General features: G+C 37.3%; 1 protein-coding gene across 1 annotated transcript in view; it reads left to right on the top strand.

The window, feature by feature from the left end:
- Window positions 1-25,489, top strand: part of LOC142350275 (ubiquitin conjugation factor E4 B-like) — a 250,124-nt gene that overhangs the window by 211,217 nt on the left and 13,418 nt on the right. Inside the window, exon 9 of the mRNA XM_075402058.1 lies at window positions 9,436-9,673. Coding sequence (XP_075258173.1) covers window positions 9,436-9,673 — 238 coding nt within the window. The remainder of the gene's footprint in view (window positions 1-9,435; window positions 9,674-25,489) is intronic.

Below are 25,489 nucleotides of genomic sequence, written 5' to 3'. Positions count from 1 at the left end.
AAAGTCAAACTTTCATGACTCTTGCTCTGTTGCCAATTGATGGGTGAAAAATTTCCAGGGCATAAAAGGGGGGCGAAATAACGAATAAAAAGTAGGCGCAGGCCAGAGGTTAGATAGAGTTACCTAGATTGCCGTTGCGAGAAAATGAGATGAGAAAAAACGGCTAATCAGCAGAACAAAGCGAGACCGGTTACCGGGCGGACGTACGTGCTGTTAGCAGTTTTTACTTTGAATACTTGTACTGTTCGGTCTTCCTAGAGAAGTTTCAACCACTGAAGGCCATATTCCACGTGGCGTCAAATTTTTGAGTATCCAAAGAATGTCGTCAATTTTGAGAGCTGTTGCATCTTCGCTGAACCACTGTTTTTTTCGTCAACGTTAGAAAGTGTTCTTTAACAAGCTACCTCCAGATCTGGTTTATCAATTGATTTGTGTTTTTCCAGGACTTGAAAGTTGCCGGCATTCTGCAACTGAAGTTCCCAGGTGGCATAGATTTGTATGATCTCTTTATGATAAAATGGGTTGGCGTCAGCTGATGCTCATTGTCGGGAACGTCCGCAACTTTTTTCAGTGGGCGAGAGTTAAGCAAACTTTCCGTGTGAAAGTTTATGGTTTTGAAGTTGTTGTGCGTCAATCGTCTGCTATCTGGAATGATCACGAGCGTTCTTTTAGCAATTTGGATCAATAGTTCCTAAGCCCAAAAAATATGTGGACCATATGTTGCGTTAAACTTCCATATAAAGTTGCTAGACAGTAGTATGGTCGCTTTGTTGACTTGTTGGCTTTGGTAATTGACTTGTTAGCTGGCAAGAATTTTACTGGCTCTTGGTCGACACGAATTTCTTGGGAATCGCGCAGATGTGGTTTTGGTTAGCCAAACGGTGACTAACTGGAATACCTCGAATTCCAATATTTTTGAAGGGATGGCTCGTTGCTGAAGTTTTGCTGCAAGGTTATATTTTCATGTGGCAATAGGGTTTTTGCTATAGACGCTATGATTTAACGCTGGCTGCCTAGTTGTGGAGGCTGATAAAATTGTGTTTGACTGTCTAAACAAAGCAGTTGAGAACTGGGCTTTGATACATCCTGGTAATTTTGGTTATTTGAAATGCATGTGTTTGCACTTGCAATATGAAATTGAACAGTTCACGATTTTTATTTTCTGGCGTCTGGATGATCGAAGTTGAAGTGTCTGGGTTGTGGAATGCAACCTATGACGCTAGTGTCTCTCAATAAGTGGTCATTTGGGGCCACGAGGTTTTGATCGGTTAACAGATACCAGCATGGATTCTACAGGGTCCAAGGTTTGTGAAGGAAGGTTGTTTCTAGCTTTGTAAATGAATTTGATTCAGCTTGACAGACGAAAAGGAAGATTTGGAGAAGTTTTGCTTTGATTGGTTGCTAGGACATCACGTTTGTGTTTTTTTTTACTATAATATGGCAAAGACGATTGTGCTTATCTGTGAAATTCTCGTTGATGCTGACTTTTTGAGTGTGTTTTAAATCCAATTCTGCGGCCCCACTTTGGTTTTTTGTTTTTGACATCTTGGAAATAGTTTTTTTTTTGATTCTGTGAAGGCATGTTTGTTGTGTTCAATGCTTCCATGTTATGTGGTTGTTTTCGTACAGTTTAAGCACTTGAAGCGGAAAAGTGTATCGGCTGCTGTAGCGAAACAAATAGGTTTTTCCGAGGTCTCTTTTTGTTTTGATGGATATAGGTTACTATTCGGATTAGTTTGAAGACTTATATAAATGAGGTTTTCCGACAGTGGGGAAGTGTTGCTGACTGATCACAGCAATTTATTGGTTGTGCTTATTTTTAGGCAATGTCGTTTGCCTGGTGAGGTTGACCATTTTTGTGGCATTGACCACTTCTTCTGGCCAATTGCCAGAGTGATCTAGTTTTGTATTCAAATTTGGAAAATGTTTTGATCTGCATTGAGGCTGTTGTCGAGTATATTCTTGTTCTTTGAAGTCTTCAATTGTTTTGGCGCTAAATACATCTTTTAGATAATCTCTTAGCAATTCAGATCTCGTTGTACATCTGAGTGGTTGTAATTCTTGTCGAAAGGGTTTGTCGAATTGAGTATCGTTTTGTGCTGGCTGATATCAGATGATGCTTTGTTTGCTTTGGAAATTGAAAATTTAAAAATTGAAACTAATAGATTAGTTGCAGACTGATCGGCAAAATTGTTTCATAAAATCTAACAGGCGAGACTATAAAAGAAGAGGCTTTGATCAAGCTAAGCAGACTTAGAAATAGTAATTTGCCAGGTGGAGCAAGATAAGTATTCCGGTCAAATGCTGAATATATGAAGAAGAATCCTACACTCTAAGTAATATATATTTAAATTTACCTCAAAACTGTTCAGGTAAAGCCTTGTGCTTTTAAATTTTATCTGCACTATTCCCGAAAATTGCGTACCTGCAATTTATTCAAGTGAATTACCTGCGAATTTCAATATTTTAAATTAAATTAAATAAGCAAAAAACTCCTGAAAACCTGCATTTTGAGAAAAACAAACCGTTATTTGTTTTTCGAGAAATGCTGGAAAAAAGTGCGTTCAAATTTCATCGCATAAATGAGACCCAAGGTAAAGTACTCGATAAAAAACATATGTACCAAACGGCCAAGGTTGAAGGACTTGTGGCACGTAGGAGTGGACCGTAAGTTAGTTGCTATAATTTAAGCTATTAGTTTTTGAAGCGTGTGTCTGATTCTGTAATCATTTTAAAATTGAAGCTTAACAGATGTACCGGTCAGTACAGTGTGTCAAATTTGTTTGTTCAAATTGGCACTGATTACGACCCATGAAATTCCATGCCAGTTTTGTTGCTTCTAATAGTAAGAAATTTTTTGAAGATTATTTGATCACTTTGAAATATCCCACATTTTTCTAGATTTTATCATTCGCAGTTTTACTCTGGGAGAGAGAAAAGACGGTTGGTTTTTGCTATTGTAGCAATGGTAAAGGAAATCAGGTCTAATCTCCACAAAACAGCAACGAAACTTTTGAATTTTTGATCTGTGGGCTTGAAGGAAGCATTTGATATCGGTGTGTGTCTTTTTGCATAAATGTTATAAATACGGCTTTCGGGGTGCAATATATAACATTTTGGATGGATATTTGTCAGAAGACAGCGGAAGCAGTATGATTCAAGCTGTGATAAAAAGTCAAAACTGCTGAAGCTCAACTAACTAGAACTAAGTATCAATTCTAGGCTAGGATCTTTGTTTTTTATCTCTTTACATTAATGATTTTAGTGTGATCAAATAACTCGAGTATAATTTTGAGTTTGGATGAATCGCAGAGCTTCGGTTGTGAAAAGTGAAGCTCTGCCAACCAGTTTTAAGTAAACGAATCGGAATTAAATAATGTAAACGAGTGCCCTAACGGTAGTGACCGAAAAAATGAGAAGCAGTTTTTGTGTTGAGAAATTACATTAAATTTAAACAAATTTGAACAGAAACACCTTTTCGGAGGCCGAGGCCAAAAGATAGGGGGTATTTTTTTAGAACGCTCAAAGTAAGTTGTATCGTATCTTGGTGACGTAATTCTGTTTGTTCTTAAAAGGCTTGAGAAAAACAAGTTATTTAAACACATCATACAGACAATCACAACAAAAATTAGAACAAAAAATAAGACAAAACTGCAAGCGCAAATCACCACACTTATGGAAACCAAAAAATTTGAATTGGAATTAATAGTTTACATGTCGATCTAGAGAGCTTGTTAATAAAAAGAGTTGAATTATAAGCGTTTTGTTACAGTAATTATACTTGCGGGTAGATGCTACTCGTTCGGTATCAGTTGGGATCAAAGTCAAACTTTCATGACTCTTGCTCTGTTGCCAATTGATGGGTGAAAAATTTCCAGGGCATAAAAGGAGGGCGAAATAACGAATAAAAAGTAGGCGCAGGCCAGAGGTTAGATAGAGTTACCTAGATTGCCGTTGCAAGAAAATGAGATGAGAAAAAACGGCTAATCAGCAGAACAAAGCGAGACCCGTTACCGGGCGGACGTACGTGCTGTTAACAGTTTTTACTTTGAATACTTGTACTGTTCGGTCTTCCTAGAGAAGTTTCAACCACTGAAGGCCATATTCCACGTGGCGTGAAATTTTGGAGTATCCAAACAATGTCGTCAATTTTGAGAGCTGTTGCATCTTTGCTGAACCACTGTTTTTTTTTCGTCAACGTTAGAAAGTGTTCTTTAACAAGCTACCTCCAGATCTGGTTTATCAATTGATTTGTGTTTTTCCAGGACTTGAAAGTTGCCGGCATTCTGCAACTGAAGTTCCCAGGTGGCATAGATTTGTATGATCTCTTTATGATAAAATGGGTTGGCGTCAACGGATGCTCATTGTCGGGAACGTCCGCAACTTTTTTCAGTGGGCGAGAGTTAAGCAAACTTTTCGTGTGAAATTTTATGGTATTGAAGTTGTTGTGCGTCAATCGTCTGCTATCTGGAATGATCACGAGCGTTCTTTTAGCAATTTGGATCAATATTTCCTAAGCCCCACAAAAATGTGGAGCATATGTTGCGTTAAACTTCCATATAAAGTTGCTAGACAGTAGTATGGTCGCTTTGTTGACCCAAGTGTGACTGGCTACCCCACTTGGGTCACTAAAGTGTTTTATGATTTCCTTAAGCGCAATTTCGTAGTTATGCGGGATTGCAAGAATAGAATTCGATTATCTGCGTTGCTTTTCAGGACTCAGTGTTTTGTAGATAATTGATTCTGTGTAACTGGTTTGCTTGTGTCATTTTGCACAATTGAAAAGTTATTTATGCATTTATGATAGTGGGTTGCCATTGAAATGAGGCAGGGTCAAAGCGGGCAATTTTACTGAATGCTTTCAGTCAAAAATATTGTTGGCTTTGGTAATTGACTTGTTAGCTGGCAAGAATTTTACTGGCTCTTGGTTGACACGAATTTCTTGGGAATCGCGCAGATGTGGTTTTGGTTAGCCAAATGGTAACTAACTGGAAGACCTCGAATTCCAATATTTTTGAAGGGGTGGCTCGTTGCTGAAGTTTTGCTGCAAGGTTATATTTTCATGTGGCAATAGGGTTTTTGCTATAGACGCTATGATTTAACGCTGGAAACGGGCCTAGTTGTGGAGGCTGATAAAATTGTGTTTGACTGTCTAAACAAAGCAGTTGAGAACTGGGCTTTAATACATCCTGGTAATTTTGGTTATTTGAAATGCATGTGTTTGCACTTGCGATATGAAATTGAACAGTTCACGATTTTTAATTTCTGGCGTCTGGATGATCGAAGTTGAAGTGGCTGGGTTGTGGAATGCAACCTATGACGCTAGTGTCTCTCAATAAGTGGTCATTTGGGGCCACGAGGTTTTGATCGGTTAACATATACCAGCATGGATTCTACAGGGTCCAAGGTTTGTGAAGGAAGGCTGTTTCTAGCTTTGTAAATGAATTTGATTCAGCTTGACAGACGAAAAGGAAGATTTGGAGAAGTTTTGCTTTGATTGGTTGCTAGGACATCACGTTTGTGTTTTTTTTTTACTATAATATGGCAAAGACGATTGTGCTTATCTGTGAAATTCTCGTTGATGCTGACTTTTTGAGTGTGTTTTAAATCCAATTCTGCGGCCCCACTTTGGTTTTTTGTTTTTGACATCTTGGAAATAGTTTTTTTTTGATTCTGTGAAGGCATGTTTGTTGTGTTCAATGCTTCCATGTTATGTGGTTGTTTTCGTACAGTTTAAGCACTTGAAGCGGAAAAGTGTATCGGCTGCTGTAGCGAAACAAATAGGTTTTTCCGAGGTCTCTTTTTGTTTTGATGGATATAGGTTACTATTCGGATTAGTTTGAAGACTTATATAAATGAGGTTTTCCGACAGTGGGGAAGTGTTGCTGACTGATCACAGCAATTTATTGGTTGTGCTTATTTTTAGGCAATGTCGTTTGCCTGGTGAGGTTGACCATTTTTGTGGCATTGACCACTTCTTCTGGCCAATTGCCAGAGTGATCTAGTTTTGTATTCAAATTTGGAAAATGTTTTGATCTGCATTGAGGCTGTTGTCGAGTATATTCTTGTTCTTTGAAGTCTTCAATTGTTTTGGCGCTAAATACATCTTTTAGATAATCTCTTAGCAATTCAGATCTCGTTGTACATCTGAGTGGTTGTAATTCTTGTCGAAAGGGTTTGTCGAATTGAGTATCGTTTTGTGCTGGCTCATATCAGATGATGCTTTGTTTGCTTTGGAAATTGAAAATTTAAAAATTGAAACTAATAGATTAGTTGCAGACTGATCGGCAAAATTGTTTGATAAAATCTAACAGGCGAGACTATAAAAGAAGAGGCTTTGATCAAGCTAAGCAGACTTAGAAATAGTAATTTGCCAGGTGGAGCAAGATAAGTATTCCGGTCAAATGCTGAATATATGAAGAAGAATCCTACACTCTAAGTAATATATATTTAAATTTACCTCAAAACTGTTCAGGTAATGCCTTGTGCATTTAAATTTTATCTGCACTATTCCCGAAAATTGCGTACCTGCAATTTATTCAAGTGAATTACCTGCGAATTTCAATATTTTAAAACAAATTTGAAGCAAAAAACTCCTGAAAACCTGCATTTTGAGAAAAACAAACCGTTATTTGTTTTTCCAGACAGAAAGGACTTTTTTAGAAATGCTGGAAAAAATGCGTTCAAATTTCATCGCATAAATCAGACCCAAGGTAAAGTACTCGATAAAAAACATATGTACCAAACGGCCAAGGTTGAAGGACTTGTGGCACGTAGGAGTGGACCGTAAGTTAGTTTAAGACCAGAACGAACACAGATTTTGATGACGATGCAAAATAAACAACAAAATTTTTAACATTTGAAAACAGCATTGATTGTTCCTCGTCCATTTTAGGCATAAACGAAGATGGTTTTGGGCGTGGTTGTGCAGTGTTATGTGAAGGTGCTGGTGATGACCTGTAGGAATTCATGAAGCTGGCAGATAGGTTTGCTCAGAAGGCGAAGTCATTACAAACTCTTGAGAATGATTGGCTAAATTGTCCATCGTCGTTGAAGATTTCACCTCATCTTTGTTTTCTTGAGCACATGGAAACGGATTTGACTGTCTTTCTTTCACTGATAATGCGCTGCTTGGATAAGGGTTCTCCTTTAACATGTTCTGTGTTGATTCTTTGAGTTCTGTTGCTGTTTCGTTTGCCTTGTTGATCAGCAGGGTTAACGATCTATAACTTCGTTTTTCTGTGATTGCTTTGTTCAAAAGTTCCAGTTGATTCTTCAAGTTAAGCTCAGATATTTTTAAAAAGATATAAACAATCATGCAATCCCTGTTTTTCTTTGTCGTCTTGCTCGGTGGTGTACGTAGTCTTTCTTGAGTTCTTCCTCTTTCAGAGATAAAACGCCTGGAAAATCCGAAAACGAAATGCGAAGAGAAAAAGCAGCTCTTATTTTTGCCTCGGTACTGTTCCTACATTTTTTGTAGAAGGTGGCTGAATTTGCTTAAAAATGAGGCTCTTAACGCTTTTGTGTTGCTAAATGTTGCTTTTCGTGATAAAATGTGAAAAAGCCTCCCAACCTTGCGCGTGTTAGACAGAAAATATTTTTGGATCGACAGGACTTTTTTTTGGTTTGCTTTTGGTTTGCTTTTTTGGTTTTTTTGGTTTGCTTATATAAACCATAAAATAGATTTTTTTGGTTTGCTTATATAAACCATAAAATCAAATTAAAAAGATTAATTGTATTACTGTTGTCAAACTTTCTGAACACGTGTTTTGTAAAAGGACGGCAATATAAATTGTGTGGATCCAGAAAATAAGAAAGTTATGCGGTTATGAAACACGAGATACGAAAACACAGCTAATTATAGCCAAACATCAGCATTTTTTAGAAGACTTAGAAATAGTACTTTTTTATTACTATTCGTAAGCCTGTGATTTCTGTTAGTGTTCAAAAAACTCTGCACCTCAATTGCTAACCACTGTGGCCATAGGAAAAGTGGACATCAACTGTAACAGCTGAGACAGTGGACAAATTGAGAATGAGAAAACTATGCGTTGCAAAACTCAAAAACAACTATGTTCACCGTTTTTGTAAAGTTTCTTTGCTTCTTTTCTTGACTCAAAGTTGTTTGCCTTTTACTTTTATCCAAAAAGTTTCTTCGTTTGCAGTTTTTTTCTGGAAACTAACTGCTATTTTAAGAATTTATACCTAATAAAGTCTGCGCATAAAGTAGAAAAAACGGGCAACTCAAAGCAGGTTACGAAAAGTAACCCTTCTTGTCACTTCTCTTCAACTATGAAGTCCGACAAAATGTACGGTTTTTCTATGTCTCAATATTAAAATTTTCCGGAAAAATTAGAAGTGCACCTGGAATCAAGTGCAATTTGTATTGAGTTTTGTTATTTTTTCAAAGAAAGAGAGAAAAAATTTTACATATCAGGTTTTTCAAGAGGGTGTGTGACTTCTTTGGCGACGTCTGAAACCTAAAAGGGGCGATCATCTGGGGTACGACTGAAACCGAAAAAAAATGACATGGCCTTCAGACACGCAACTTTTTTTGATATCAAAAAAATCTTTTTTTGAATTTTTGTTGTGATACAGGAGTTAGAACAGCGAGTAATTTTTCCAGTTTCCAAATAGAAGAGAGCTTGTTAAGAAAAAGAGTTTCAGTTAAAATAGTTGGGTAGAGGCAACTCGTTTCTGTAGCAGTTGGAACCAATGTCAAACATCAACATTCATGACTTCTTGATCTATTGCCAATTGATGGGTAACATTAATTGTATCATGTGACCATACAAACCTGTGAGTTGTATAAGCATAGACTTAACAATTTTAGCCAATATTGTAATGGTTTACTCATTTCAAGAGTTTTTTTAGTGCAAAACTGTCTAGTGAAACATACGAGGTTTATCAAAGGCGAGATTACTCTAGGTAGACATCTTTCACTCTTCCTCAATTGTATTCACGATGACGGGGGTCTTAAGAATGCTTCTTGGTTACATGTTCAAATCAGTGACATCAATTCTCAGTTAGTAGTTGTATTTTAGGTAATGAGGATATAGTAAGAATTTCGTATAAGTTTTGATCTCAGCTGAACGTACTCCTATTCTTCAATTTGGCCTACTTTTTTAAAATTAACAATACTTGGGTAAACTAATCAGAACTTTTCTCTTTTCATTTTGGATTTGTCAGCAAGCAGATTTTAGCGAGAACGGGCCATCAGCCCAATACTGCTCTCCCACGGTCAAAGATACTGAATGACTGGTGCAAATAATTCAATATTATTATTATAAATAAAATAAGGTTATCTTTAAATAGAATGTACTTTTTTGAACTGAATCTGGAGAGAAGCTGGAGGAAGAAGAAAGGGTTTTGAAAGATATCAAATTGGACTTGAATTGATGGACAATGGTGTTGTTGAGTGAAGTGACTTGTTAGGAGTGGAATAAGCTGAGCAGAGAACAGCAGGCGAGTAGGAGGAAGAAGCTGCATGAGGACGAGAGTCAGTGTCGCAGTTACATGACTCTGGTGAATGAGACACTGAACATGTTCCACTACCTCACTAGGGAGGTACAGAAGCCATTCCTCCTCCCAGAGATCATCGGCAGATTGGCAGCCATGCTCAACTCCTACCTCTCTCAACTAGTTGGACCCAACTACAAGGAGCTAAACATAGGTAAGTCAGTCAGTCAAATCAACTTAACACGCATCATTTGAAAGGCACAGGGTAAAACTACAGGAGCCTCGAGAAAAAAATGAAAAAGTGTTGTGAAGGAAGCGCTTTTGCCAAATATAATTCATAGCAATTATGTCTAAAGTAACCTTAGCTGTAAGATAAGTTAATTTGCACTACTCTTACTTTTATAAAGAAGATAATTGGTTTTGTTTTCTACAGTTTAAATCTGGAAGTACTGCTTGCTGCAGTGGTTTGATCAAAAGCAAAAAGAGTAAAAGTTACGCGGTAAACAATATTCTTTCTAATGAGACCATTTTTGTGGTCATTTGCTGTGTTCAGTTGGTTACTTAATAATTGCTCTCAATAAAAAATTTGCTGCAATCATATAAATGCTGTTGTTCTTTTTTTTGCTATTTTTCTTAATACCATCTTTTCATCTGATCCTTTTTGCGTCTGACCATTTGACTTTTCGTCCTCAAAAACGGGATGGGATAAACTTGTGAAAGAGGAAGTCACTAAGCCGCTGAGCTGTTTTCTTTGACGTTTCTCACTCTCCTCGTGCTCAAATCCCTAAAAAACACTAAGTAGCATATCGTGTTGTAAAGAGTCGTTTTTTGGAGTTCTAAGTTATATTGAGGTACTCTTCATTTTTTGTTTTTTTACGCTTTTTTGCGTTTTGTACATTTTTCACAGAGAAAAGGTGGTAAAGCCAAATTTTTTGATATTGTCTTCCACTCGAGATTATGATAAGTGCACTCATCGAAATGTTTTCGAATTGAATTAGTTTAAGGTCAAAGAAACTCATACGTGTTAATAAAATCTCTATTAAAAAGGCGGAATCTTATGCGGAATTAAATTGAACAAGTTATTGGAACCCATCGCTTTTTCAAACGGCCTCGATAAATTCATCGAGTCAATTCTGTCTTTGTCGGTTTTCCACGGCATTCAAGTTTTTTGCAGCTTTATTTGGCAGTCTGCTATTAGTTTTTTTGTGAAATTTGATTTAATTGAGGCCACGATAGTATGTAACCCTATTTAATTCACATTGAAGTGATTATAGGTTGTGTTTCGCGGTTTTATTGACTTTTGGTCCGGTATAAAAAGTAGGATAATTTGGTGTAGACCGTGAGCATTGAGTCTCTGAACAGATCTTAGAACTTTGCTAAGTTGTAGGCGTACGATTTATAGAAACTTCTTAGAAGCCCTTCAAATGACATATCTGCATGTTAGAATATCGATCGAACTATAGTCTTAAACTTAGTGAGAATTAGAAAGAAAGTTTGACTTACCAGATTAGAAAGACAAGCAATATGACTTCGATCAAAGAAATTATATAAATGAATCGTCAAGAAATGGTGCTTAGAATCAATATTCGGGTCAAATTGGTGAATCTAGATAACTATTATTAGAGTTAGATTAATTGATGTAAAATCTTCCCAGCATGTATTAAATGATGATGATATCTCCGGAAGTGTGAATGAATTCTTAGAAAAGTGCAAATGCATTCCATTTATGGTTCCCTTTCTTTGCGACTGATTTGCAGAAGCAAACCATATTGGGTAACCTTTGCGACCCCCACTATAAATCACGGTGCTAAGATTAGTTTTGTATCTTGACTTTTTCACAATGATAATGGGTATATATACAGCTGATTTTTGAGTCCTTTTTCATCCCCAAATTCAAATCACCATCTTGATCTAATAATCAGATTTCTCCTGTAAATCTCTAAATTCTACTGTAAAATATCATTTTGTTATTCTCTCATTTTTGAGAAATTAATTCTTTTACTTAGTTAAAAACGCTTTTTATTCCGCTTGCGAAAGTCCATAACCCAACAGGTTATGGGCCCAGCAATTTTTTAAGTCATAAAAATAATTTCCAAAACAAAACTAATTTGTTGTTGACAGTCATAATCCTTTCCTGCCTAGTACTTTTTCTTTTCACAACTGTTTTGCCTGCTCAAACTCCAATGGATCAACAGACAGTGAAGCTGCTGACCTACACAGGAAAGGCACAGAACTTTCCAATCTGGAGCACAAGTTTTGTGGCGATGATGCAGACAAAGGGACTCTACAAATCAGTACTGGGGACAGAGGAGCAACTCAATGAGCCTGCGCCACTGGCCAATGGGGCAACCAATGATGAGAAGAAGAACCACAAGGTGCTGAAGGATGCATATGAGAAGGAAGTTGCAGACATCAAGGAGAAACGGAACAATATGTGGTGCCATCTGGCACTGACTCTAGATGCAACAACCCTCATGCTGATGAGACATGACTGTGTGGGAGATGATGGCATTGGAGATGGAGCAAAGGCTTGGAAGCTTTTGTAAGAGAGATTTCAGAGTGTGGAGACGCCGACAGTGGTGAATTCAGTGGCACAGCTTTCTCGACTGCAGCTCGAGGATTCTGAGGATTTGGACAGCTTCTTCATCAGAGGACAGGAGTTGCTCACAAGGCTACAAGAAGCAGGGGAAGCAGTCTCAGAGACCCTCTTCAACGCCTTGGTCCTCAATGGTCTGCCAATGAGGTATGAAAGTTTTGTTATACAGGAAAGGTTCAACCCGGCATCGAACTTCACAGAGTTGAGGAAAAGGCTGCAGAACTTTCATGAGAGCACGGTGCAGAGACACAAGGGAGAAAGTGGTTCAGTGGCACTTGCAGTGAAGCCTGACTTCAAGAAGGGACCCAAGAAAGGAAACTGCTTTGTGTTTGGGATCCCTGGACACTTTGCCAAGGACTGCAGGAAGAAGGAGACAGCACAATGCAGCAAGTGTGGTGAGAAGGGTCACCTAGACAGGGCATGCAAGAGACAAAGAGATGGAGGCAAACTTGAGTCAGTGGCAATGGTTCCAACATTGGCTACACCAGACGAGGAATGCTGGGCAGCTCTTACCCAGTGGAAGACAGCAGGCATGCTAGTGGACAGTGGTTGTACAGATCACATAGTGACCAACATCGATGCGTTCCTGGACTTTGTGCCCATTCAATCAGTGGTCAGAAATCCCAACGGAGAGGCTTCCAGAGTGGTGGGCAGAGGCTGTGTGAGGATCAGCATACCCTCAAACAAAGGGGAATTCCAATGCGAACTCAAAAATGTTCTGTGTGTGCCGGACTAATCTTCAAACCTCCTATCAGTCTCAAGATGCACGGAGTGGGGACATAGCTTCACTTTCGAGAGAGGAAACAGCTGCATGAAACTCCAGAATGGATCTCGGGTAAAACTAACACAAGAAAATAATTTGTTTTACTTACCCTGCAGCGTTCTAGAATTCAAGATGAGTTCCAACAGCGTGAAACTTGACAGTGCAAGGAAGTGGCACAGACGATTGGGTCATTTGAATCAAGCGGATGTGGTCAGGAATGCACCAGAGACAGTGGGGGAACCCGATGATGTATGCAATGTGTGTGCATTGGCCAAGATCACAAAGACTCCAGTACCAAGAGTGGCAGAGACCCAAGCAGAAGAGAAGCTGGAGAGGGGGTTCACAGACGTGATTGGACCTTTCAGAGTAGAGTCACTGTCAGGGTTCCGGTTCTGCATAGTGCTTGCAGACCAGTACACGAAGTTTGTGTTTGTGGAATTGCTTAAGGCAAAGAGTGAAGCATTGGCCAGCTTGAAGAAATTTGTTCTCAGTGTGGGGACGCCCAAGAAGCTGAGGCAAGACAATGCGAAGGAGTTTCTCTCAGAGCAGTTCAAGACGTACTGCTTAGATGCAGGCATTCTACAGGATAAGACCATACCAGAGACGCCACAACAGAATGGGTTAGCTGAGAGGTGCAACAGGACACTGCTGGAGATGGCAAGATGTTTGCTCATTGACTCAGGACTTCCCAAGATGATGTGGGGAGCAGCAATTCTTCACGCAGCAAGGATCAGAAACTTGGTTGTGAGACGAGGAGAATAAAAATGCCCAGCAGAGCTGATGAGAGGTATAAAACCTAAGCTTCCAATTAGTAAATTATCTATTTTTGGTTGCACAGTCTTCATGAGGAAGAGGGACAGAGAAGTCAGCAAACTTGAACCCAAGGCACTGGAAGGAAAGTTTGTGGGTTACACTGAAGGAGAAAACGGATACCTGGTGTACATACCCAACACATGCAAGGTGATGGCAGTTCGAGATGTGATCATCAAGGAGTCTGAAGTGGGCTCAATCCCTGACAACAAAGAAACGGCTGACCTACTAGATGATGGGTCGGAACTGGGAATCTGGCACCCAGATGATGGTCATCAAGACGATGACAACAGAGAACGACAGGACACATATACTGCAATAAAGGAGGAGCGGCATGACGCAGGGAGCGTGAATACTCAAGAAACAACACTGAGACAAGAGGCCTCGGATGTTGGAGAATTAGCACTAGATAAAGGATCTACTGCAACAAGAGGGAGTCACAGAGACTCAGAGTCACTGGAAGACAGTGACACAGAAGACTTCTCACAGTTAGAGACAGTTGGCTTCAATGAGGATGCACTGGAACACGCGGACAGAGCAGAGCCCAGACGAGGGACACGAGCAAGGAATGTTCCGCAATTTTTTGGAGAAGTCAGGACCCATCTTGCTGTGACTGAGGGCGACTATGTGGAACCCAAAACAGTCTACGAAGCCAAGCAAGGTGACGATTGGGACCAGTGGCACCGGGCAATGAAGGACGAGGTCAAGGCACTCCAAGACAACGAGACTTGGAACCTAGTGAGATCACCCACAGACAGGGAGGTCATACCGGGCAAATAGGTCTACAAAGTGAAATTGGGACCCAGTGGTCAAGTGGACAAATACAAAGCGCGCTATGTGGCGAAAGGCTTCAAACAAGTGGAAGGACTGGACTACTTTGAAACTTTTGCGCCTACCTGCAAGCCGGAGACATTCAGGGTTCTACTTCAGCTATCAGCGAAGCAGGGCCATGTGATGCACCAATTTGATGTCAAGACTGCTTTCCTGCACTCACCAATCGAGGAAGAAGTGTATCTGGAACAGCCACAGGAGTTTGTAAAACGCGGATCAGATGGGGAGAAGGTAGTATGTCGACTAAATAAATCAATTTATGGTTTGAAACAGGCTGCTAACAACTGGTACAAAGAGCTGGCAAACTTCCTAAGGAGACGGGTTCACCAGAAGCAGGAACGATTACTACTTGTTCGCAATATCAGAGGCAGAGGATCACACCTTCATCTTGGTCTGGGTTGACGACATCATAGTAGCATCAAGAAGTATGACAGTGGTCTCTGATGTCAAGAAGGCACTAGAAGCAACCTTTCACATGGAAGACAGAGGGAGACTACACTGGTTTCTGGGTCTAAGAATCAGACGAGAAGAGGGCAAAGTCACAGTCGACCACGAACGCTACATAGAAACAATGCTTGAGCGGTTTCAAATGGATCAATGCAAACCCTCAAGAAATCCAGCTGATTTGAATTTGAAACTTCAGACAGCACAGAACGGAGACGAAGAAGTTGACTTTTTCACACTGATAATGGGTATATATACAGCTGATTTTTGAGTCTTTTTTTCAACCCCAAATTCAAATCACCATCTTGATCTAATAATCAGATCTCTCCTGTAAATCTCTAAGTTCTACTGTAAAATATCATTTTGTTATTCTCTCATTTTTGAGAAATTAATTGTTTTAGTTAAAAACGCTTTTTATTCCGCTTGCGAAAGTCCATAACCCAACACTGCACGGTTTCTCTTGCTTCCATCCTTGCCCACTGAATTTAGTCGTCTCGTGCATAAGCTGCCTACGTACAAATCCGACCTCTGCTCTCTTGTTTGAGATCAATTCATCCAAGTGTTCGTAACAATTATTTGGGAACAGCTGTTGCTTATGGGAGTGTTTGCTTAATCAGACTTCGCAGCACCACAGGTTTTTTCTTCCTCTAGAAATAACTGAGGCTAGTATCCCAATGCTCGGCCAGCCAAGTCGTGATCAGACATTTGTTTCGGTGATAATTTTGGTTGTGGTTATGAATTTTTGCAATTGCCGTATTGCGATAGGCGTCAGTTAGTGTATGGATTAGTTTTAGCCGGATTTGTATCTTCGAGTTGTTTCTGGAACTCTTCTGGCTATTTAATTGCCGTCCTAATATACAACAGAGCTGAATATTTATGTCACTTTTTTTAATAGCCGTCGCCAGCCTCTGCAACGGCTATTTTTTAGGTGATCACCTTTTTCTTCAATTTGATTCACAGTTTTCGATTTAGTTGTTCGTTTTACGTAAGTCAAAACTTTCACGTTTGAATTCTGACCTACCGTACTGACTGTTTCAACTGAATGTATTTTAAAATGATTTTAAATATGAAGTAGGCAATATAGTGAATACGGCCAAGGTCAAAGGGCCGAAACGGTCAAAAGGCCGTTCGGGATAAACCAATAAAGCCCGGTCGTTAAGTCATAGCAGTCATTAAATCATTTTAGAATCTAACTGAAACTGGAGTACAATTCAAAACATTTCGATACTGAGGAAAAAATTCGGTCAATTGTGTTGTCTTTTTTCGTCTGTGAAATTGTGTCACTTTTAATGTCTTCTTTTCTATTTCGGTTTCAATCTTGATTTGCCTTTTAATCTCGTTTTACGTAGGGCACATCTTTAGCGTTTGACTACTGTCTTATCTCACTGATTCAGTGACTGTTTCAGCTGAATTGAGTTCAAGATATATTCACCTATATTGATACAATGTACTGAATATGGTCAGAGCCAAAAATGGAAAACAAAAAACAGATAAACTTCAAAGCTTGTGCAGAAGATATCTGAGTTCATTAGAGCGCATAGTAATTATTTCTTGTTTTATGTACTGATCTCTTTTTCATTTTATTAGTCTAATTTTTGGAACAAGATTTTTTATGTGAATATTCTTTTGTCTTGTTCATGTGCTTTTTTGACTGTCCCACTTTGATTTCGCTTAAAAATGTTGCTGGAAGGCTCAATACTTTATTCAATTGTTTGGGTTTCAAGTCAGCGTTCTCCTGTAGCGTTTCTTCTTCTTAGGTGTTTTCACAATTTTTTCTATGATTTCAGCTTTCGGGAAAAACAAACGGTAACGCCCAGTAGCCAAGACCCTAGGCTAGCCTTAATAGTTTTTCAATTGCTGAAGCTACTGGTAAGGCCTCCATATTCAAAGATAACCTTGTAACCTCACGTTTTGTCATTTTTTAAATGGATTAGTCAACAATTGGCGTTGTTCAAAGTTATTGAAGGTCTTTTGCCAGCCATGTTTTTTAATATCCATTTTCTAACTTCACGTTTTTGTATTGCCTACTAAAACACGCAACATTAAAATGATTTTTGCTTTTTTTTGAAAAGTTCTGTTCAACTATTTTGTCGTTTATCGGTCGTCAGGGACCAATGAAGCCTCTTTAGTGCTTTACAATAGGTTATGGCATAGTTTTTAATGGTAATAAAATTGTTTTCAAGTGATCAATATTACGACCTTTCAAAAAAAAGTTAGTGAAAATTATGATTATTTTCAAGTTTTTGATTTTAAGGGCCAATGAAACTTTCGAGGGCTTTGACTGTGTTTTACTCCTCAGTTTTTGGCGTTTAACGCTTATATTTTAGTATTGGCATAAATTTGTTTTTGAGATCAAGTCTTTTTTAGTGTCAAGCAACATTTCTTTAGTTTTGGCTATTTTTCTCCAAATTTTAAACTTTTTTGTAGTTCTGGCTTCGATTTGTCGATTATATAGGCAACCTGACTTCTGCTAGCCTGCATGTTAGTTGTTCTGTAGAGTTTAGCATGAAATGACTGATTTGATAAGTATGAAGGATTAGACAAGTTCGGAAGTAATTCCTTCTTTTGTAAGTTTTCAGAATGTTTTGTGTTTTTCTAAGAGCTAGTATTCAATGTAACCTTTTGAGCTGGGAGCTGAGTTTATGCATAAGTCTGATTGTTACGTTTTAAACTTTTTATGTACGTTTTGTTGCTTTGCCTGTCTCTTATTGGCTGGTATATATATATCAATGAGTTCTCGTTTACTAAGCTTCTTGGTCTTCTCTACATTTTGTACGAAGACGTTAGTACGCACGCTGAGCCTTAAATTTTATAGACTTTTAATGTTCTTATTTTTTTCTTTAAGAAATTTTTGTTTTGAGTTCAATTGTTTGAATTTTCAGCTATATCTCTTTACCTATATTCTGAGAGTTAAAACAATTGGCGCTATATAAACTTTGGCGCTATTCGTTTTCATGAAATAGAAGTGAGTTTTGTACGTTCTGTAGTTCTTTTTCTTGTTTTGTTACTTAATCTCATTATTGACAGGTCGCTGTAGCCTTCTAATTCAGCATATTTGAGGTGATTGACAATTTTGAGTTGGATTCAATTGGTTTAAACGACTTTTAGTATCATTCATCTCAATTTGTTTCATATTTCACAGGTCTTATTGGCTCTGTTAAGATTCATATTTGGGTTTAGTCCTTTTTTTCATGTGTGATGGTTTTCACAACTTTGAAACGACTTGTTCTCGAAAAATTTTCGTGGTTTCTGTGTTTTCGTCAATTTTGGTAATTGTTTGTTTAATTGCTCTTGAACGAAGTTCATAGCAATTATTGTAAACATGTGTGTCTTTTTTAATGCAAATCTTTCGCTTGACAATTTTGCGCTTTTCTTCTAGAACATTTTTTGACTTCTCAACTGACTTTTTCACGCTTTCTTTCGTTCTTCATTTTTGAGTGATCTCTATTGCTCCGAAGTAAAGCTAATATAAAATTGGTTGCAGAATAGCAGAGGTTAGTGATTTGTACCGCAGTGGTTAGTGCTTGAGGCTGAGGATCGGGAGGTGAGTGGTTCGAATCGCGGTGGGGGAGAAGTTTTTTGCACCCATAAAGAAAAATTGATCTAGGCTACAGCCCCTGATTTAAATTGCCTCGTCTGTCGTTCAAGAGCAATTCCTCAGACATTTGTCGGTTTATGTTTTTTTCTGTCACTTAGTCGCACAAGTGACAAATTTAATTGCACCCTGATGGATTATGTTTAAAATTGTTGGGTAGATTGTATACAAGATAACTTTTTTTATAATTCTGAAACAACGTGTTTGCAAAAAATATGACTAATTTTGTAGATTTTACCCGTTTTTAAGTTGTCGTTTATTGTCGTTTTACGGATTCCGGTTAATTGTTGATGTCTATGTAATTGTTATCTATATAATTGTTGATCTCCATAGACATAAGTAAAAAAATCAAATTCAGCTGAATTTCGTTTTTGTTGTCCCTTTACCTTTTCTCTCTGGTTGCTTACAAAGTTGATGATAGCCGTCTAAAGTCCTAATGTGTGAAATTGTTTTAAGTTGGACGTTGTTTGACCTAATAACTTTCACAACCCTATTTTTTCAACGAGAAATGAAATAGTATTTCTTAAGTGTTCTATTTTCATGGACGTCTTGGCGTATCATTTGCTTACTATCAGATGTTCTTTTTAAGAGGCAGAAGATGTTGTATATAGTGTCTGAAATCCTTTGAATTGTTTTTCAGGACTTGTCCCCTAAGTTTTTTTTAACAATTCAAAAAGTTTTATTTAATTATAATGGGGCGCTGTCTTGTGATCTGTTCACACATTTTTCTGATTTTTGAAGTCAAGTTGAAGTGATGATTTCGGTCTCGCTGAAACAAGAAATGGAGCGCGAAAGCATGTGGTTTTTACGACGTGAAATTTTTTTCACTCTAATTTTAAAGCAAAGTGAGAAAACGGTGAGAATTCGTTAGTGAAAAAAAATGAGAATTCGTTAAAACAAATATTCGCTGTGTCGATAGCGGTCTTTTGTTCACATGCGACAATTTTTTCTGGTTCTTTTAAATTTTACCGTTTTTTAATGGTTTTCAATCCATTCATAGTCCATTATATGTCTAGTTTTTGTTTAATCAGTGAAAGTCTTTTGAATTGTAGGTCAAGACTGGTACATTGTTATTATACTTAGTCGAACAAAAATTTGTTTTACTTCACCTTAGTTCAATCTTTTTAACTGCTCTCAAACGAAGTTTGTAGCAAATATATTAGTCCTGTCGGTCTCTTTTATGCGATTTTTCGCTTGACCAATTTTTCGTCTGACGATTTTGACTTTTCGTCCTCAGAAACGGAATAAACAGGTAGCGCCCAGCGGGCATTAAGTGTTCTTAGAGCCTTTCAGCTATTTGAGCTCAAACTGTTCAGAAGACTTATACTTATGATGTGAAGGGCGGTTCTTAGAGGTTGAAGACACTCACACTGTTGACCCCCTCCCCATCAACCCCCGGTGCACCCCCCTCCCCGTGGCTACTGACGAACAACCGATTCGCTAAAAACACGCAATTTTATACTAATTTCACAATTTTTTCAAGCTTTTTGAATATTTGTCATTTTTTGCGTTCCTTCAGCCCTAGGTGTCAAGGAACCTCATCTAGGGTTTTATAATAGGTTACTGCGTAGTTTCTAGTGGTAGTGGATTAGTTGAAACATTTTAACGTCATTCTTTATAGCATTTTTTTTGACAAAACGTGCAAAATTTTTTCTATTTCTTTTTGACATTTGTCATCATTCTAGTTTTTTCAGCCTCAGGGGTCAGAAAAACCTCCCTTAGGGTTTGATAATAAGCTACTGCATTTTACGTTCTTTTGATTTTTGTCATTTTTCAGGTTTTACCAGCCTCAAGAGTCACCTAACCTCCTCTAGGGTCTGATTTTAGGTTAATGCATAGTTTCTAGTGGTAATGGAATGGTTTCAAGATTTCAACATTTTAACATCACGAATGATTTCAACATTTCAACAGCAGGGGTCAGAAAACGTCCTTAAGTGTTTGATAATAAGTTACGGAAAAAAATTTATTTGCCTTGGAATAGCTTTCATTTTTTTAATATGACAAATTTTAGCAATTTTTTTGATTAAACTTGCATTTTTTTCAGGTTTTTAAAAAATTTTTTTGTCATTTTTTAGGTTTCTTCATATGAGGAGTCACATAACCTCCTCTTGGGTCTGAGTTTAGGCCACTGCACAGCTTCTAGATGTAATGGAATGTTTTTCATGAATTTAATATCCGCAATTTTTGAAAAATATTTGCAATTTATTCAAGTTTTTTGAATCTTTCTGATTTTTTTTTCATTTTTTCCGGCACCATGGTCCTAAGGTTGTCCTCCAAGGTTTGATGATAATCTGTTGCATAGTTTCAAGAGTTAATGGAATGGTTATCAATATTTTAATGACTCCGGCTTTAGCAATTTTTTGATAATTTTTTTTGTAAATTTTAGAAAAAATATTACTGTTCCAAGTTTATGGATCTTTATAAGCCAGTCAAACTATTTACAGCTTGAATTAGGGATTCTGGATAGTTACGTGAGACAATAGAATAGTTATGAAGATTTTACTATCTTGAATTGAAATTTTTGAATATTTTCCTTTTCTGTGTTTAACGATCGTTACTGGCCAACGAAGCTTTTCAAGTCTTGCTGATGGGTTACTTGGCATAACTCCAAAGACAAAAAAATAGTTTTGAACATTTTCACTGCGAAATCTGGAAGCTTTTTTTTTTTAATTTTCAATATTGCAAATTTTTAAAATATCATTTTTTTGTTTGCTTTATTTACTAACAAAGATAAAACTAAAAGTTGCAGAGTCGAATCAAGCTAAAGCTAACCTCAATATACCATGGCTAGCTACTGACGAAGCCAACCGCTCGCTGGTCGTTGGAGAGCAATTTGCCGACGTTGGTCGGTTATGTTTTGACTTCTCTGGGCTAGTTTTACTCTTCTCTTTTTGTGATCAAGGTGCTTTTAAGAAGCAGTGGCTAGAAAATAATCTAGAATCAAAGGCAGTATCGGGAATAATAAAAAATAGTAGTGGGATAATCCCATTAAACGCAATTTTTGATGCCTGCAACTTGAGCTTATTCATATAAATCTTAGTAGCCATCTCTTATTATTAATGATTTTTAGTCTAATACCTGTATCCTCTTATTAAAGAAAAGTATGTCTAACGACAAAATGAAATCAAAATAGTTCGCAGTTGAAAAATTAATTTCTGTAATTTCGATCCCAATCATGGTTATAACAATCAATTTTTCGTAACCCTGAGAGGTGGGTCAATTATTCGCTGATTGCTTTAAAACCGATAACCCTCTCAGTTTTGCCGTGAAAAATGCACTTTGTTGTTAGCCAATCTTCTCTGGTCAAATTAATGGAAACTTAATCAAAGTAACATTTTTGAAAGGTTTCGAGAAGGTTTGAAAAAAATTGGAACATAAAGAAAAGCTTATAGAAGATACATTACTTCTGGCTACCAAAAATTATCCGGCCTCGGGAGTAACGAGGCAAGCTCTAGTAGCACCACGCAAGTATCAATAGAGGAACAAATGGGAATAACATTCCCAATAATAGAAACCACCCCGGAGGCCAATATTATTTTGGGGAGTAGCATTATCGGAAAATTAGAAATCGACAAAACTTTTCCAACTGATATAACAGTTTATACATATAGGGGCTCGACGACAATAGAAAAATCGGAAATACTGAAAAATACCCAGAGACCAAAATGAAAACAGTAATATTGCAAGATGGGACAAACAGCTTTCTCAAATTCGAACGCAAACCCAGAGATGTAACAATACAAACAGCTGGTCAAGTTTTGTCGGGAAAAATTCAATCCAGACAAATTTTACCCGATGAAAAATACAAGCACGAATATGGCGAAAAATAGGATGTATGATGAGTTCAATGACTTAATCAAAAATTACTACGAAATTGATCCTGATATCAATATTTTGGATTTCAACTAATTGATCGGGGCAAAAACAGATAGCATTGGTCGTGAAATTGATTCAACGGACTACGAGAACAGCGACTACAGTAAGCTGTATAACGACAATGTTCACCTAAGTTATCGAAGTGGGATTCCTTTTCTAAAAAAACCATCTAATGCGAATTCTGTTGGAAAATTCCGATGGTCTAATCTCGAAAACCCGAGAAACACATCCTACTTATGCCAATACGACCAACACTTCCATCTCTTACACTTCAAGCTTTAAAAAATGTCATGAAAACTTCTTGTAAAGAGACAGTACTCTAACACCTCATTTGCTTATCCATACAACAACAATGTTTTCTATAGATCTTCACCTTACTAACGTGAGCTATGTTGAGGCCTGAAATGAGTAGAAAAGCTTGAAACCATCCTTATAATCAACAATAAACAATATTTGTTCATTTTGTTTCCTTGTTGCTGTTTGATGCCTTTCTTCGTCCCGCGTCTCTGACAGCAAAGGGGCGACAACTATGGGCATATCTGAATGGTAAAAAGTTTTTCTATTCATTTAATATTAAATGCCTTGCTCTACGACGTAGCGCTTTGATTGTTTAAGTAGCGCTTGAAATTTTCAAGTAGTTATGTTCTATTTGGATTATTCATTTACCTGTTAAATTGTGATGTTAACGTAATCCTGGGCCACCGCTAACCTATGAAAGTTTCTTCTCCGAAAGTAAAAAACTTAAAGATCCATTATGCTTCTTTCAATTAAATTTCCGGAGTTCAGTCAGTTGAAGAGAACAACTGAAAAAGATGCTAAGAGAATGCTCAAAGAATACTGTATTTGCTTTGACGGAAACGTGGTTGACCAATGAAGATGATAATAATCTATGGTGCATAGACAGCAATTACTATTCTTGCTTCAAATGTAAACGAATATCTGAGAAGTTAAAGGGGGTGGCGTAATGCTGCTAATCCCCAAAATTTTAATCCAAAAAACTGTAATGATTTTCCAAAAATGAGCAAAGACTGCGAAACGTTTTGGATTGAGCTCACTCTACCATACAAAAAAAATTTCCTCTACTGCTTGTGATTACTCCATATAATCCTGAAAATCTAAAAACGTAATCTTTCTCGAAGAATTAGCTTCACAAATAGATTGTGGAATAACAAAAAAGCAAAAGATTTTATTACTTGGCGATTTCAGTATAAATGGTCTATCAGTGGTCATCAGAACACCTACAAGGGGAAAAATCTGATCGTTTCTGTAGTCAAAGATGATGAGCTGCCTCATTCCAATGTTTTACTTTTGAATCGCTCTTTACATCGGATCACAAAGCTATTGCAATGATAACGAATGTAACTATAAATAAAAAGCAGCCTCCAGGAAGAAAATAATCGTCGACAAATCGAAGTATTGTTAAAATTTATGCCTAAAATACCTGAAAAATTGATTGCCATGTTCTTTACACAGCATGTAATGACGCTGAAAACATGTATCGTATCTTTAAGAAAATTTTCTTAAAGATACGATACATGCGGTCCTCTAAAAACGGTCCTCATACGGACTGAAAAATCCAAAATTAAACTAGAGAGCAATGATTTCATAAAGAGCATCTTTAAAAAAGTTCTCCAAAAACATCTTCTGCCTCAAAAACTGTTTTGATGATGTTATTAATGACAACTACAAAATGGCCAAATTGCTCATTTATTAATTTTCTAAATTAGGTGATTACATTGGAAGCGCTTGCAACTTTTTTCCCACCAACCATAGGACATCCAAAGTGTTACTGACTCTAAAAATTTTGAACTCAAACAAACCATCAGGTCCTTCAGGTTTTCCATCATGAGCCCTTAAAGATGGGTTTTTTTAGTTGATCTAATTAAATTGCTTTTAAACCAATTTTTAGCTGAAGGAAAATTTTCGGAAGATCTTAAAAAGGCTGTTGCTACTCCAATTTTCAAGAAAGGAGGAAACTCTTTGCCTAAGAATTACAGACCAATATCAGTTACAAGCTCATTAGCAGAAGTTTTTGAGCGTTTGCTTCGTGAGCAAACCTTAGAATATCTTGAAAAGTTTGCGCTGCTTTCCAATACTCAATTTGGTTTTCGTAACAAAGTCTCAACGATTGACGCCCTCGTTTACTGTACTGAAACTATAAGGTACCACATAACAGTAATTGTATCACTGCAGCTCTACTAGATCTGTCTAAAGTTTTCGACTCGATAAGTCATAAGATCCTTCATGAACTGCATGAATTAGGATTTTTAAAAAATGTCCTAAACCTAATAAAGTTATCTATCACACAGGCCACAAAAAATCCGATTAGATTGAGTTAAATCAAGGTGTTCCACAGGGGACAATTTTGGGTCCCCTTCTTTTTAACTTGTTCATTAACGACTTGAACAAACAAATACCTTTTAATACAAAAATAGTTCAATACGCCGATGATACTATCTTTCTTACATACAATACGGACCTAAAATTTGCAACATATTCTTAAAAAAAATATCTGAATATTGCGAAAGACACCGTTTAATGCTCAATCACTCAAAAACTGAATTTGTTACATTCTCAAAAAAAATCCAAAATAGAAGAAACCAAAAGAAACAAGCTGTTAATTGGTCATTACAAAATAGCAAACTTCAGTTGCGTAAAATATTTCGGTATATATCTTGAGTGCACATTAAATTTTCGAGAAGATTTAAAACACGTATTACGCAAAATGGCTGCAGGGGTAAAAAAAATATTTAAACGTATTTCACGCCCGTTCCCTTAGCAGACAAGACTACTACTCATGAACGAAGTGATAAGTCATTTACACTACTCAGGCCTTTTACTGGCCAGCTCAAAATCACCTGCTTCATTACTTTGGACAAACAATTAAGATGGGCTGCAAAGACGTGCTTCAATCGCAAAAGATACGACTGTTCTTCTGATCTAAAACTAAAACATCAAATTCTGCTAAAAAAGTTTTTCTTAGAATACAAAGTACTTAATTATTTTACGAAATTTACGAGTAACCAGCTTCCGATTTTCGAAAAACTACACTTACCAACGTCAAATCTACGCTAAAGCCAGCGAACCAAAAAATACTGCTTCAATCACAAAATAA

This window comes from Convolutriloba macropyga, chromosome 12, assembly GCF_964194025.1.
Source record: "Convolutriloba macropyga chromosome 12, txConMacr16.3, whole genome shotgun sequence".
NCBI classification, from domain to species: domain Eukaryota; kingdom Metazoa; phylum Xenacoelomorpha; order Acoela; family Convolutidae; genus Convolutriloba; species Convolutriloba macropyga.
The sequence above is the reverse complement of the archived record's forward strand: the minus strand, read 5'-3'. Positions and strand labels throughout refer to the sequence as shown.